The sequence below is a fragment of the Zerene cesonia genome, chromosome 6, assembly GCF_012273895.1.
Source record: "Zerene cesonia ecotype Mississippi chromosome 6, Zerene_cesonia_1.1, whole genome shotgun sequence".
NCBI lineage: Eukaryota > Metazoa > Arthropoda > Insecta > Lepidoptera > Pieridae > Zerene > Zerene cesonia.
Genome location: NC_052107.1, coordinates 4,060,630 through 4,077,788, shown reverse-complemented (window position 1 = coordinate 4,077,788; position 17,159 = coordinate 4,060,630). Strand labels below are relative to the sequence as shown.

The window sequence follows — 17,159 nt, the reverse complement described above, 5'->3', positions numbered from 1 at the left end:
CAGCTCAATGTCATGCTACCATAAGAGATTTTGATGAACGACCAAAAAGTTTCTAAATAATGTGTTAATGCAAGTCATGTCTTCACTTGCAAGTCAATACGTATAAAACTGTAAATAGACAGATTTAATTTGAGAGATACATACGTATATTTAACGAAACCGTTACCGTACTGAAGCGTTGTCAGTGGCGTTGCGTGGATTTTCACCACCTGGGCGCACTGAAAATAATAACCACCCAAATGGTTAAACGGGGCTCAACTAATAAAATTGCTGACCGTCTGTCCGTTTGTCTATCACCAGAATGTATCTCATAAATTGTGATAGACAGACAGTTGAAATGTTCATAGATCTATTTCTGTTGGCGCTAAAAATGGTTATGTGGCATTTGGCACGGTAATAATTTGGGTGGTTGAATTTATTTTGCATTCAGAACCCATAATGTCGCAATTATAGCTCGCACTCGTCCACTTTTTCATACGTAAAGTGCATAGTGCACAACATCATGTACCAACTAAGGGCCCCCCTCCCACGCTACACCACTGCCTAGGTTAAAACTGCTTAATCGTAACTCAACACCTTTATTATAACTAGTTCTAACTAAAAAATATGCGTTAAAAATCCAGGTAGTGATGTGTACTAAATTTTGAGACGATCCGTTGTATGGATAGTTGGCTAGTATAATGGACCTATGCAGATACACCCTTACTAAAATTGTAATTGTGAAAGTGTGTTTTTTTGTTTGTCCTTCTTTAACGTCGCAAGTTACAAGGGAGCAATTTTATGAGATGATTTTTGTGTCTGGAGATAGTTAGGAGGCTAGAGGCTAACATAGGCTTTTTTAATTACGGGAGGGCGCTGCAGACGAAAAGTATATTAAAATAGAATAAGGCGATAGTCCTCAAAGCTATTTCATCCAACACCCTCTTATTATTTTTCAAATAGTACAAAACTTCCACTGACGGTCGATGAGGGGTGAGAAAAATAAAAAATATGCATAATTTGCACATTTCTTAAGGCTTACACGGAGCTACCTAAATACATTGACTGGTATAGTAGAAAATTGCTTTTAACTTAAGATTCTAGTTGACAATTGATCCACATAGCAACAAGTGGACAAATCTCAACCACGACCCTGCTATTCAATGCTGAATGTGAGCGATAGCAGTACCGTGCGTTAATTTACCGGAGTTTACAATATTTGTTTATTTTCCTGGAATAATTGGTTGCGATTACAACGAAATTATTATGAAGTATAAACAAAGACAAATAAACTCCTATATTTTATCAGACTTCAGCAGTCAACAAAATCAGTTACGTTTTTTGTACGAACTACGTACACGTATGAATTATTGTGGTTAAATTATATTCATGTGGGAATCGTATGCGTATGGTCGCGATAATATGCCTAGTTAATTCGCAGAGATATCGTAAATTGCATATTTATTTTGTCAAAGGAAACGCGAGATATGAAATGCCCACGCTTGACCTCGACTCTGTTATCTATCCGATGTTAAATGTTTCTACGAATTTCGCTAAATTAAATAAACAGGCATCGATGTAAACTCAATTCAATAGTTTATAACTTATATTTATTGACATTTTAAACCATCATAATATTCAAGCAGCAACAAAATTCTTTAAAAAAATTGCCGCTAATATATTATCAGGCGCGTGAAAGTTCTGTGAATATTTGCGTAAAAGATGTAGATATTTTTCCTTCTGAATCAGAACTGTTTAAGTGTGAACCTTGGTATTTAGCACTGAGTAGATAGTTATCTTTTTCATGTATAAAATTATTACTTTTTTTCCAAAAGAAATTGTTCGTTTCTATTCTATACGTCTATGATTTCCATTTAATTGATGACAATATCATTATAATGATATTTGTTGTTGTTTATTTATTTAAGTATAGGGAAACTTGTGTAAGATTACATTTAACGACAAAGGAGTGACGGATTGACAAAAAAAATTTAAACACATTTAAAATTTTTATTCCACATTATTTTAAAAGAAATCCTTATACACAATTTATTCTATTAATTAATACGTGTAAAAATTCTTAATAGCTTGTATTAAATGACAAAATCTTTGGCATAATCTACAGGTGGTTCTTAATTTTATACATGAAACTCATTTTAATTGATATTTCACCACATAACGCCATCTATGAACTGAGGTGTATAATTCTTGGGCTTTATTACATTAGGTCATAATTCAGTCATGGCTTCACCATTTAAATTCATGACTTCAATGGCGTGTTCAGAAGGTGGTCTCCAGCATGGTATTTCTGCATACAATGGTTCTGAGCTCGTGTTATCGATCGCATCTAATTTAGCTTCACACTTTAACGCGTCAATGGTATAGTCAGTACTAGACGATCGTGCACTATGAGGTTTCTCGTCATGTATTATAGATGGCGCTATTGAAGATCGAGTAGATATTATGCCGATATCGTGGCTTCTCCGTGGTAAATGGTCATAGTGACATTCAAGAATTCCTGAGAAGATAAAATATTAGTCATTTTTTTTTACACAATAGTCATTGATTTATGATAACTAAAATAACCTCGGAAATAAAATTAAATTACCTCGGAAATTTTCCAACATTATTGGAGAAATGTTTTGAACTACAACTGGTCTCATGAATTGTTTCAAATTTCTGTCTAGCGTAGATATAGGTTGATAGTGACATTTTTCTGATTGCGGTGGATCTGGAAAAAAGTAATAGAAAGAAAAACAAAAATATTGACTGGCCCATGAGGGGATCGAACCCGCGACCTTCGCGTTATTAGCACGACGCTCTAACCAACTGAGCTAATGGGCCAACGACACACGTATCGAATTTCATAATATTGTTACGGAATCAATGACTAATATTTATTTCATGTATTAAATCGCTTATTTATTATTTATACATTTTATTCATTATACATGTATCACAAAAAGATTTTGTTAATCATACAATTGAATTTAAATCAGTTGCATTGAATGGTTAAAAAAATCTGCCTACGTATGGGAAAGATTTTTTTAATAATCAGTGCAATTATTCGTTGATTTGTTATTACGTCGTTATATACTAATAATACTAACTGAAGAATAAAGGATAAGAATGTTTACCTGGCAGTGGTGTATGAAATATGCTCCTGACGTATGGCGGGGGTACGTCATTATTATCGATCATTACTTGCATTCTTATATCGTTTATTTTTCTTACATCCTCATATCTCGGTCTCCTGCACCTTTCAAACATTACTATTATAACTGCTACTGTAATTACTGCCATCATTATACCACCAGCAACACTTACTACAGAAATAAGATCTAATGAGCTTTTCTCTCTCTCCTTTTCTGACATAACGGCTGTGATATGCTCCGGTTCTGTTAAAATATGAAACGTTTCATCTTCAGTTGGAGTTTCAGTCGAAAGAACATTAGAAATTGTTTTAGTTACATTTTTCTGACCAATCTTATGGGTCTGTTTTAGTGTACCGTGCGTTTTCAATTTAGTTGTAACATTAGTTGTGACTGATTTATATGTAGTTGTCTGTAAAGAAAACTCATTTGTTTTGTAAATATCATCTTTCAGATATCTTGTCTCATCTTTAAGATTTATCGTACGTTGAGTAGTTATTTTTGAAGTAATGTTAGTCGAAGGTCGTAAAGTTAAAACGTTAGAAGTTTTCAAGATTTTTTTAACTGTGCTCGAGTTTGATGTGCTTGACATGCTGTTAGTCGATTTAACTGTCGATGTTGGTATTTTAGAACCTGCCACTTTGGTCGAAGAAGTAGAGTGCGAAGAGGAAGTGTTAATAAAAGTTTTTCTTGGAGTATTCTTAGATACAGCATTAGTAAAATTCTTTTGTTGAAAGGGAGTAGATATATTCCTTTGTGGCGAAGATAATATTTTAATAGTGAACGGTGCCTGTGTTGACGTTTCTGTTGACATTGATTTCGTAACACCAGCTTCTGTCTTCTCTTGATCTATATATCTTTGTTTCTTCGAGCTCATATTAGTCCTTAATGGTGTATAAGATGCTGTTGTCAATGCTATTTTCTTAAAGGAAGCGTGTGATACTGAGGTTGGTATTATGGAAACTATTATAGTCCTTGGTGTAGTAATTTCTGATATTTCATTCTTTGTTCCATTTATCCGAGAATGGGATAGTTCATTATTTACTTTAAGTTTAAATTCTGTGGATATGCCTTTCTGGGTAGGTTTTATCCATATCTCCTTTGGTTTCAATTTTGGAATGGTCAAATTGAACTGCGGTATTGTGTCTGTTTTTCTAATCATTTCCGTTGTTGTGGGAAGGTCTTTCGCTTTACCTAAAGTTGTTTTACTTGTAGGCACTGTGGTTATAGAAATTAATGCTGGAATTGAAGTAGTAGAAAGTTTTCGAGTTGAAATGGTTTTAGTAGTTAATGGAATTTTAATAGTTGTTGAAGTAACATGCGCAGTAGTCATACTGTTCGACGTACCTTCTGCAGGTGTTTCTGTTCTATTATATACAAAAGTACTATGCGTTTTCATAGAAGATGTACCTTCAATGGCTTTATCAATGTTTGAAATTGAGGTCATGTTGAATATATCTGACACAGTCGACTTCTCTGGCAAAGTTGTCTTAGTACTGGCTTCAATTGCTATATTTGTAGATGGTTTCGAGAAAAACATTCTATTGGAAGGAGAACTAGTTGTTATTTGAGTAGTTATTCCTAAACTTGTACTTGAAAATATATTTGGTTTAGTAGAAGGGTGAGTTGTTTGGACAGTAGATTTTGTAGTTGTTAGTAATTCTTCCATAAAAGCAGGTGGAGGCGTTGTTGTCATGCGGATATTACAACTGGAAAAGAAAAGGACAATACGTCATTATAATTGAGCTATTTATCCATTTTTAGGATTAGAAATGTTTTGTCGTAGTTACCGGTTGTAGATATCATTAAATTGACACCTGCGTTTTTATTCATTTACCATGATTTTTTTGTATGAAATTCTAATTTATAATATAAATTTATTGTATAGTAATAGTGGTAACCCACCTCTCACCTTGCCATCCTTCGAGGCATTCACATCGTCCCGTGATGGGTGAACAAAATCCTTTTAAGCATTTTGCGCATTCATAAACACAATTTGGTCCCCATTTGTTCGGTGGACATTCTATAAAAATGATTATTGTGAAATATATTATTTAAAGTGTTGTTAAATGAAAGAATTGAAACGTCCAAAAGTAACAGAACAAAATATCACGATTCAGTTCGAATTTCGTAAATAGAATATTAATTAAAATGTGATGTACCTTCAGAACATCGACTTCCCATCTTTCCGTTTGGACAAATTGGTACACAAGAAATATCTTTCATTTTGTATCCAGGGCAACAAACAGCTACCTCAGCCATACGTTCTTCTGTCTGAAATCCAACAATATAGATTGTTCCATGGTCTTTTTGATGATCAAATATTATTTATTACCCGATATTGACATTAATTATTAACATCTATCTAATATATAAAATTCTCGTGTCACAGTTTTCGTTACCATACTCCTCCGAAACGGCTTGACCGATTTTGATGAAATTTTTTGTGCTTATCCGCTCTGAGAATCGGCCAACATCTGTTTTTCATCCGAGAGATCATAAGAGTAAGGCAGAACAGAGTTTGCCGGGTCAGCTAGTAATATCTAAATATCAACGTATACCTTATACAAAGCGATGGTTGTTTAACATTTGCGAATTACCTATTGTACCAACACATGTAAGTGCCTCACCTCCAATCTTGTTAGATCCCGCATTTCGGTTTTCCACCGAGAACACCGCGGTGGCATCGAGAAGCACCATTCGTAAGTCCTGACTGACATCGGCGCACGATATTTCACACGTTTCGTGATGTTGTATCTGGATAATTATTTGAACATTATGTAATTTAAATTATTAGATTTTCAATCTACTGAGCTTAAGATTTAATAGCCTCTAACTCATAACAAGCTTATTAGATTTGTATATTTTGATATATTCATCGTAATAAAATTAAGTATTTATCCAATTGCTTCCGACGTAGTCCAACGTTATTATATCAAATACAAAATATTTGAATTCTTTATTTATAATCATTCAATTGACGATATAAAATACTTTATTTCTAAAAATAGCTTATCAATTTATTTATAAAAATCTTTTAATGCCATATATGAAAGTACTTTCATGATCAAGGGTATTACCAGGGTTAAAAAACTGTTTATTGATAAAAAGCATTAACATTCTTACTTTTGCTGTACCATGCAGACATTTGGACCACTTAAACTTGTCACTTGCACTATTATCATTGTAATGAACACAGAAAATACACAAAACACTGTATTGGTCCGAGGCCATGATTGTATCACTATCATTTTTAACGCTAAATCATTTCCAATCCATGTTTCAAAAAATATTATCCTTCCACTTCTGCATCATCATTTACCTGAAAACGGTTTAAAAAGAAAATTTAAAGAAAAGATAAAACATATAGCGCATTTTAAAATTTTCTGTTTTTCTTATTGAAAATAATCTGCATATCAGTGCAGATATGCAGATTATTTTCTTGCCTAGCAAAGTATGATTATGATTAAAAGTCTTAAATTGTATAGATTAAGAACACTTTCATCTAATCAACTCATCATTATCAATGTATATTTATTTCCACTGTAGGGACACATGTCTCCTATGGGGGTTTAGGCTAGGGTGGATAATCCACCACAGTGGCTGGGTGGTCCAGTACAGATTGGCAGATGTCACATGTTGTCGAACTGTTTCCCGGACATGCCGATTTTCTCACGCTGTCCTCCGTCTCTGTATTCAGCAGTGGTGATATGAATAATGTTTAGATAAATTGAGAAACCAAAATATTTTATGCATGGTTGCCTCATTTCGAATCCTCGACTTTTTTGTTGAAGTCCGAGGTCCTAACCACTGAGCCACTCAGACACTTTCATATAAACCACAAAACCTGTCTCGATTATTCTAGAAGTAATTGCCAGTGTGACATAACTATGGTATTATTAATTAAGAATTATGTAATCAGAACAACTTTAGGAAACGTAAGCCGCTATCACACGACTGTTAGGCGACAATTAATTCAAATGTCCCCTTTACGCTCCCCATCCTGTCGAGTTAGTTGACCTTTATTACGAGAGCTAGAAGTGACACTCGTTTGGATGAGGGAATAAAAACTATGGATATCATTAATAATTTTTTTTATTAAACTACAATGGGAGTTAGTTTAGTGATTTCTGATTATTGACCAAAAGACTGAAATGACGATGACTTAAAATGAAATGAGAGATTTATGAATTTATATAATATAACATTGTTATATTGTATAGTTTCCTACGATAACCTGGAAATGGAGACCTTATTTCTTTGAACATTACAATTATCATATTTTCATTATTAATCTAAATCAGTTTTTTGTTTTAGTGTTATTATTGTGTCATAATTACAATAATTCTGTTATTATAGTATTTATTTTAGGTTTTAGTAGAGAATAGTAGACAACAATAAATTTAACCCTAAGCCTTGAATAAACTGAGTAGTATTTCACAAAAAAAATAACTGTATAATTTTATGTCTTGCTTCCAATTTTCTGTCCAACTCAATTTATTACTAATGAGCATGAATAATTAAAAACTTAAAATTAAATCTACGTTGCAATAAAAATGTAATTGAAATATTGTATCAAATTAGAATATAATGTGTTAGTTGACCACACATAATTTACAACCATGTTGGTTTGTAAATTACAAAACGTGTGTCTATTGTTAACGTAATAAACCCATTACTTCTTTATGATCAATCAATAATGCCTATATGTTTTGTCAGGGTACACTTACTGTAACTAGATGTAATTGAGGGGACCGAACAGCTATCTTCCGCTCTTCTATTAGGACAGGGTATGAATTGGTTTTATAATATCATAAAATAAAGAATTCTACTTGGGCGTCGCTATTTATTATGCTAATAGAAAGGAAAGAATAGCTTTGTTTGTTTTGTCGTGATTTGAAACGTTTTAAACTCGAAAAGCTGCATTGAAGTAGATCCAATTAGGTTATACAACTTCATGCAATTTTAGTATCTTTTTGTTTCCTCATCTATGGAAATAAAATGTACCTCTATGAAACGTGGCTGAGTACATCTAGTAAATTACAATAATTTATATTAATTACTATAATTAATACTAAAGAAAACCTAATATGGAGGATATTATTCTGTTTTGTAACTTATCATAAATCTATGAGTCAATTTTATTGGATAATGTGATATGGAGATATGATTAATTTTTTCATTAAATTAAATTGTCAATTAAAATGAATTAAACTTATGATGTTGAATGATAGTGTAGTATCCCCCTATGAATACTTCATATTGTTAAAAAAAAAACGCTTTATGCTCACTCTCAGATACATTTGATGCCTTACGTTTGGAGTGCACTGTTTTTGAACGTTTCTACTTGGTTCTCCATTCATAACTCTGGTTGTATAGTTAACGAAGAACATGTGAGACTTTTATTAGAGTTAATGTATAAGCCAGCTGCTTATAACCAAGGACAAATTGCTTATATAAATTTAATGACTCTAGCGTTGTTACATGCACATTTGGTTATTGAATTAAATTTTTCATAGAATTAAGATGGTTTGGACTCATAAAATCTAACGTTGAAAAATGTACTAGATTAATTGCTTTTGGTAGTTACATTAAGTTAACTTTATTTGTTAACACATTAAAGAAAATTTGAAATTTTATGCTTTCTTTTAATTATATAATCAAATATTCTCATTTTGAGAATTTGGAATTATATTGTATATATAGTACATATTTTGGAATTAGTTTATTGTTTGTAAAAACCTTTTGCATAATCTTAAAAAATATTCACACAGTATTAATAAATAAACGATAACTGTATACCTACTTATATTAGACTGTCATTGTTTATGTACTAAGCAATCGGCGTGAGTTTTTATTTTTCATAATTAGAAAAGAAAAATAAAACACAAATGACAAACCTTTTTTTAAACAATACATAACACATAAACACAAATCACCACAATTTATTGCAAATTATACGACGCGTTTCATTCAAATGTACTAGGAGATAAGAACTCCGATAGGGTAGAACGCGTGTGTTTTCGACGATGCGACCGGGATGCGACTGGGATGTGATAGGATGGGCCTGATAGCGATGCGGGTCGTAGAAAAATAGCGGGACCTCGGCCATAATAGCTTTCTCAGAAATAAGGCACAAAAACGAGCAAACGTCGAGAACTTTAAGCAATATAATGTAAAAATTAATCGTAAAAAATCATATCATCTGCAGTTTTATTCAATTTTGTATAATTAACTTGGAAATGTTTTTTTTTTTGTTTCCTATCCTATACAAATGTGTGTAGATATTTGTAGTTACTTATTAAACTTAAAGAGATCTAAGATTAAGACAATGGCAATTATCGGTCGGTATTCTGGATTCAGGTAGAATCCGAAATGAATTTTATTTCTTGGATAGAGCTACATTATCTTTCTCAAATTTTTATAATCGATAGATACAATAAAATGCCCTGGATAAATTGAATTAAACATGACATTGAACTTGTGGAAAAATATAATTATATCAATGATATAAATAAACTTAATGTTTTAATGTTCAAAGTGCTTATTGGTTTTTATTTCTGTAGATATTAATATTAAAATTATTTTCACAGAACTCGGGCGTGACTATTAAATGTAAACAGAAAAATTAGAACAATATTTGTAAACAGGAATAAGCGTGCAAGGGCGTTGAAACTAAGCGGGAGATTTGTTTCGAAACTTATGAAGGAATGTGAACTTTACAAAGGCTTGATATGGTACAATTTCGAATGGATGCTACGCTACCAGTTGGATGGCTGTAAGCACAGGGGACAGCAATTCAATAAACGAGGCGACGTGAAGTCGGGGCGAATGAAACCAATATGAGTGTTTCGGTTGCATCCGTTATGAGGGGATATTGTGTAATGTTGGTTTTATATAAGCACTTGAAGTAATAGTGTCATTTTATAAATTTATTGTCCTCGCTGAGTTGTTTACAAATAGCTACAAGTATGTAGAGACAATGTATGTTTTTGTTATGAACAATTTTTTTTTTAATGAACGATTTAATTATTTTAATTATTATTAGAATTATATCGTTTAAGGGGCAATAACAAATAAATGATGACATATCATAGAGGCAATAACAAATGAATGATATATGTCTTATGTTATACATCTAAATCGTATATTGTAATGGACAAAGTTTGCGTCTAAAATCAAATGTTGCAAACATAATGTACCTACAGGTGTTACTTATTAAGTATTTTGCAATTTATTTCACGCACCAGTTTGTATAATGCGAAATACTTATTCAATTAACATACACATCAATATTAGCCCCAAACACTAATGTTTTGCATTTTTTATTATTTGTATACTAGACGCTCGTCCGGGATCCGCCCGTATTCAAGATTTCTGCTTTATCCCAAGGGAACACTTAATCGGGATAAAAAGTATCCTATCACCCAAGTCAGCTCGTATATCTGCCCTGTCATCCGTTCAGTATTTTCACGTGATTGACGGACAAACATGCAAACAAACAAACCTTCACGTTTATAATATGAGTGTGATTTCATTATACCTTAAGGTCTTTGTAGTATGCATGTTCTTACATGTTACACTATATTTTATTCAGTCCTTACTTTGATATACCTTTCAAGCAGGCGGAGTATTCATACGAGACACTTAGGCACGCTTCCGTTGAGGCTTTAGGGAATGAGGCTTTGTCACAATCCTTTGTTTTAACACAAAGATACCAGATTCCTGTTTAAAGTGTGATTACACTTTGGAACTTTGTAACAAATGGGAATATTTATGAATGTAGTATGTGCGATGACTTTCATTTCGTAATTTATCTGTTGTTTATAAAAAAGTGTTTTTTTTAAAAAGGTATTGATATAATATTGACGATAACTATTTGGCCGACTCTTGTTTTTTGCAAAGAATTAATCCATACGGCATTGTGTCACTTACTTTCTTTACCAGCTTTTCGCCCGCAACTTCGCCAAAAGTCAAAGAAAAAGAAAGTATCGGTGTTTTACCCGCATACTTCCTGTTTACGTGAGATAAAAACCATCCCATATTCTTACGGACCAAATGAAAACCTTACTGAGTTTGTACCAAATTTTATTTAAATCAATAAAGCAGTTTTGGCGTGTAAGCGTAACATATAAACACACTTTAAGGGAATTAGTTATTCAACAAAACAGTTCATTTTAGCGCAATATAGTTAATGATTCAACTTGTTGAAATATAATAATCGTAGAAGGGAAATTAATATCACAAGCCGCAGATATTTGTACAATAAGTTTGTTCAATCAGCCTTCTCACTCATTAAATTTGTTGTCCTACTTCATAACAATATTATCGGTAGTCTATAATCATCATATAACAGAACAATTAATGCAATTACACTGTAATTGATCAAAATTATTAACCATCAATCTCTTTGCAACTGTTTTGTAACATTTTGTTATTTGCTTGTTAACCCAAAATAGATAACTATTAGGCTGAAACAAGACTATTGCATACCAAGAAACCTAGTATTATTGCACCATCGAGACATTTTTATTTGACTGCGTTTTAGCTAATTAAAGCAAAATATTTGCTGATCAAATTACAAACGGTGGATTGTGGAATATTGCCAGTATTCATAAGGAAATGCAAATAGGTTATAATGGACGATTAAATTTGATTACATTTGATAGTCAAACATAATATGTATTAACATTCGAGTTTCTTGATGTTTTATGTTCATCCGTCCAATATTAATAGAAATTACATATCCTTCTAGAATAACCTTATTACTCACATTGATTTTACCTTTAAAAAAACTGTATGGCAATTTAAGCCTAGAGGGGTGGGACTTTTAATAATATTCAATAAAAGTTCAGTAAAACTGGAAATTCTTTATTCATATATTTGCTTTACAAACAGAAAATAATAGTTATTATATGAAAAATATTGAGAATATTTACAAACTAGGTTTAAGATATTCTAATAATATACATATTATTATAATTAATAATTAATTAACATTATACACGTATTTATACTTAACCCTGTTTAAATATAAGGTCACATCATTATATATTTGGCTTAAAATACTTTTAAGAAAAAAATACGTAAAAAATTAGTTTCAATAATTTTCAGTTTTTATTTCAGTGTCATTGTGCACCATTGGTATATAAACATATAAATAGTATATTTCAACAGAGATATAAAGGATTGATCGTAGCGTTTATCTAAATCGTAAACTAACAACGGTGGTAATAATGGAAGAGAATAGGATACATAGGAAGGTAGTTAAGCCAAATGTTTTATTTGCTGCGTTGTAGAAACCTCCGTACACTTGCAGACCAGCAGTTTGGATGCTGAAAAAAAAATATCAACCAACTTATAAATGGAGGAGGTTATAAATTCGACTGTTTTTTTGTTTGTTGCCTCATAACTTTTTACAGGGTGAACTGAATTTTATAATTCTTTTTTTATTTGAAAGCTGCTACCTGCCATGTGGCCCAATTTAAATTTGAATTTTTTTGCGTCTCACAATTTGAAGTCGGTTTAGTTTTTTTCTTAATAATTAAAATATTTTATTATAACGGTTCAATTAAGAAACTGGTATCCAATGAGTTACAAGTTTTTAACATTTACCATACTGTAAATAGATCGTTTTATACAGTTTGATAAAACTCCCTTTGACTGGCTTTTAATTAGAACTTCCTTTTACCAATAAACTATAGGTTGGGCAGTAGAGTAGACTCGTGGTAGACTCTTGACTCTTATTCCGTTCTAAATTATATTTAGCCCAGCCTTTCTAAGTATTTGCCATTTACCTGAATTTACAGTAATCTCCGTCATAACTCCAGCCCAGGTATTCACCGGTTCTCAGGTTTTCACTTCTCAACCAGTCTTCGAGGGGTCGGAAGTAGTCGCGCAGGGCCTCTCCGTTTAGCCTCGATTCACCAATGGATTCTTGGAGTATTTGGCTCCAGGGGGCTGAAGCACCGCGTTCCATCAACCGTCTGAAAATATATTATCTTCTTCAATCCTTTACTTTTGTACAAAAATAATACCTAATATTTAATGCAGTAAGTTTCTGGGGCGCTTACCGCCGATAGTCTTAGTAGCCTGTCCGTAGTAGTGCCTTCAAAAAATTGAAGTACATGCTTCTAAATGGACTAATGAATGATTATAGGATTAATGTAATATTGTAGGTAACGGTATTCATTTACTGCTTACGTCGTGAAATAAAGTTATTAAGCTTTTATAGTAGTTTAGGAATTGTTATTTACAATTATAACATATTTTTATTCCCTTATAACTATGTTAAGAGCAGTTTATTACTAACTACTTATTACGAAATATCAACTTGTTTAAAAAATGCCATTATAAGTGATTCATTAAAGCCTTCATATGCATACAGAGATAATTTGCTTCGTTATAATCTTATAATGTTAATTGTTATATTTTTGATATCTATCAAAAATTTAACAATTTAATGATTTCATGAGGTCTGAAATAAATATTTCGGATCGTTTAACGCTGTATGTACTACAGTTGAATGGAATTTGGGGCATCGCAATTAACACTGTTGCTCCGTATGTCTCACTACCAACGACTTCAAAACTAAGAAAAATAAGCTATGCCATTTAGTGGGTGAACGAATACCCGAATGGGTTAAGTCGTGAGTTTAACTGTTATAGATTCATCAATACATGGAAATTATAATTTTAAAATTAGCACGGTGTTACAAAAATGGTATAGTATATTCATATTGTCTATAGTCCTTAATGTAAGTATTTAATATACGGTTTACGTAACTGCATAATATGAGCTTACAGACCGCAGATTATAGATGGTAAACTGATATATTTAAACTGTTGCAAAATCCAAGGATCATATGGAAATATCATATTTTATAAAGTTTAATATTGTAATATGGAAAGAAGTGTTTATATACGATATTTTATATTAAATAACGATTCAATGGCAGGTTTAAATCTCAAAATGTTTATAATTATAAACATTTCTATAATTATAGAGGAATATGAAATAAATAGGGTAGAAATTTATTGTCGCTGGTTTCTGACGATACCTATGACCCCGGTTCTGAAAATGGCTACAATAGAGTTTTATAGGCAGTCCACCACTTTATTAGCAGTAGCAGTTGATATAACCCAGGAACCTTAGCTCGGGAATCTTGGATATGCCTTTACGCTTTATTCACGAAAAGAGTGGAAATTAATTGGATAAAATTAGGGTTAAATACGTAGATATATAATGAAACACATTTGTCGGAATCCGTAATCTGTGAAATTTTGTTGTTACTCTGATAATATAGGTCAGATACCATGTGTTTCTGCGAATCCCTTCGGAACGTTACATATTCATCATTTATTTTACAATAAAAATTATAATTTATGATGTAAGTATTAAAAAATTTAATCTTTGAATACACCCTCGGGTATTAATATACGATGCTGCGTGGAGTCAATGAGAAAGCGGTCGCTACGAGGAAGACTGTTAGAAGTTTACATAACAGATGGTTAAACTACATAGGGCATTGTCTTATGGATCATTGCGTAAATTATCTAGCAGGCAGGCGTTAATTAGCGCAGTGGAGCACGTGTTAATTGAATGTTTAGGCACTTTTATCAGTTTTATAATCTGTCGCGAAATAATGCCCTAATTCTAGGTTTTAAGGTGAAAGGCAAGCATACAGTTGGAGTGGCAGATATTTGCAATCATGGAGCACTTTCAAAGTCTCATGATATGAAATTAAAATGATTGTAAAATGAAGTGCAAAATAATAAGATCAGGCTATTTAACATTGAAATATTTGTTATAAGAAAATCTTTCGAATTAGAACTAATCGGAATAAAAATTGAATGCTGTAATAAATTTTTATTAAGCTACCTATTTTATTGTTCTGCGTTGTGCGTATTATTAATTAGATAACCAGAGCTTTTTTATGTTGCTGGTCGATGCTTGGTAATATTAAGTATATTTTTGTCAGACACAGCTGTGTCGGAAGTGCGGAAAAACAATGAGATGCTATAAATAATATAAACATTTCCGATGGAAGTAATTAAAGTATACTCGTAAATTTCCTACGAATATTTTCTGTTAAAACAAATATTCCAATGTCTACATAAAAATGTTTGTAAGATTTAACCAAACTGAGCTCTTAAAAACGTTTATCGCAATAAAGGAAACATAAATTGTTTTAATTTTAGTTGCTAAAAGAATAACGTAATTTGATAGATCGGACGTATTGTAACGAGTATGAACTATATAGTATTGTAATTTATTAAGCGTATTAATCATCTGGATTGTTATAATTATTAGAAACTCGCCCGGTCCGGATTTATTGTAATTTGTAATGGTAACGCAGTGTTACGTCTCACTGTTAAGTAATGCACCAACATCAAACGTCAATTATTATTAATATTACATACAACATCGAGAAATTTCATATTATTACGTTACTTTAATCTATTATATTAGTACTTTAACTTAACGTATTCGTTTTTAAAGCTTGACCCAAATTGAAAGGTACTACAGACTAGGTACCTACAAAGTACAACAGGTACTAGGTACCTACAGAAAATAATATGTCATCTTCCGTGACATCGTAGTCTCAAACGGATAATCTGATTTGTCGTTTATCAAAACGTTTCTTTTACACTTACGTTCGGTGAAGATTTTGGCGTAAATTACGATATTATTTCACATACACATTATATTTAATGCATGTTTCTAATTGGCAATCACAACCTTTGTTTACAATATCGATGTGATAAGTCTGTTATAACAAAGTGCAAATTGGAGCACCGTATGCTGTAAGCATTTTTCCGTATGCCGTAATTATTGTGTGTGGTGAAATGCCGTCCGAAGGTATCATTTAAATATTGCAATAAAGCAGATTTGCATGAACATTCTATTACATAAGTTATGTCCAGCTAGACTGTGATAAAAGCAGGACTATATGGGTAGCACAGCTAAAATGCCACTATCCAAAGACTACTTTTTTATTAATTTATGATTATCTTCGTTGTATAACACAACGTTATCTAGTCCTAACAAAAAAGATACTTTCGTTAGCACTAGATTCTACCGTGTACTTAATAAAGAAACAATAACATTCATAAATATGCAAGTATGTTTTTGTAAAAAACACAAGAGGCAAATATTTTTTCCGTAGCAAGGATTGCTACAGGATAAATACTAATATAAAGCTGATCTTATGCACACAACTTAGTATAACACATAACTAGATATATAGGTCAGTAAAGAGACTCTAACTACCTCATTGATAAAGCACTAAGTGCGTAAGTTGTTCGAGAGTAATTCTCTCACTCACGAAAGGATACACGTCCTTGATATTTAATGTATTAATATCAAGGACGTGTATCCTTTCGTGAGTATATATAGCAATATATAGTAAATGTGGTATATAACTATAACACGCGTCAAACTATCTTTTGCAAGTCGTCAAACCATAATCGAAAATGTCAAAAAGTAATTTTAATAAGACTTTTACCCTATATATGAATTGTAACGTTTTTGTGTAACAATTTTGATTTATGACTGCTAATTTACCATGAACGATGTGAAAAGCGGCATTTTAAGCGCTAAAGTTGATACATTTTCGTATTGCATATCTGTTGTTTTCGCAACGAGATCGGGCAAAGCTTCCTACGTCTATAAATATAACAGACACGGGCTATAGAAGAGATAAGGAGGCAGGCAGACCATTCGTAATTCATGTTAATTAATCAAAAATGTTTCGAGTTATGTCGCAATTTCATAACAACATTGAGAGCGAATAAAAAATTCAAGGCAAAATAGAGTCATATCAAAAAGTTGTTTAATATAGATTCCTAAAAAGGAGGTATTACATATTGCTAATTACGTCTAGGTATATGAAATTAATTTGAATGGTGTTTTACATTTTAAATATATTATTTCTTATTACAAAATATGAAGAAACAAAATACGTTTTGTTATGAAACTTGAATAAATTTTAACTTATTTTAATCCAATTTTAATAAGAGTATCGAA

The 17,159-nt window shown here is 31.9% G+C and overlaps 1 protein-coding gene and 1 non-coding gene across 3 annotated transcripts; both read right to left on the bottom strand.

Moving 5' to 3' along the window:
* Positions 1-1,990: 1,990 nt before the first annotated feature.
* LOC119840508 (cell wall protein DAN4-like) lies at positions 1,991-9,172 on the bottom strand. 2 transcript variants are annotated; one of them, XM_038367147.1, is made up of 8 exons: positions 9,032-9,172; positions 6,258-6,453; positions 5,762-5,888; positions 5,294-5,405; positions 5,037-5,154; positions 3,117-4,840; positions 2,588-2,710; positions 1,991-2,497 (listed from the first exon to the last, which is right to left on the bottom strand). In XM_038367147.1, exons 2-8 carry the CDS (start codon positions 6,380-6,382, stop codon positions 2,208-2,210), a joined length of 2,619 nt encoding a protein of 872 aa, XP_038223075.1. In that variant the 5' UTR covers positions 6,383-6,453; positions 9,032-9,172; the 3' UTR covers positions 1,991-2,207. The 2 variants fall into 2 exon arrangements, with proteins under 2 accessions (XP_038223075.1, XP_038223077.1); XM_038367149.1 differs by lacking the exons at positions 5,762-5,888; positions 6,258-6,453; positions 9,032-9,172 and having other exon boundaries at positions 5,044-5,154; positions 5,294-5,314.
* On the bottom strand, positions 2,750-2,823 carry Trnai-aau. The gene has a single exon. It is a non-coding gene; the product is annotated as a tRNA-Ile (tRNA).
* Positions 9,173-17,159: the final 7,987 nt, after the last annotated feature.

What these genes read in the sequence shown, in the direction of transcription:
- LOC119840508 (XM_038367147.1), bottom strand. Translation starts at nt 6,382, where the DNA reads ATGATAGTGATACAATCATGGCCTCGGACCAATACAGTGTTTTGTGTA. An exon ending in GGGAAGTCGATGTTCTGAAG is followed by an intron (nt 5,155 to 5,293) that starts GTACATCACATT and finishes TCATTTTTATAG; the next exon opens with AATGTCCACCGAACAAATGG. An exon ending in ATTTCATACACCACTGCCAG is followed by an intron (nt 2,711 to 3,116) that starts GTAAACATTCTT and finishes ACTTTTTTCCAG; the next exon opens with ATCCACCGCAATCAGAAAAA.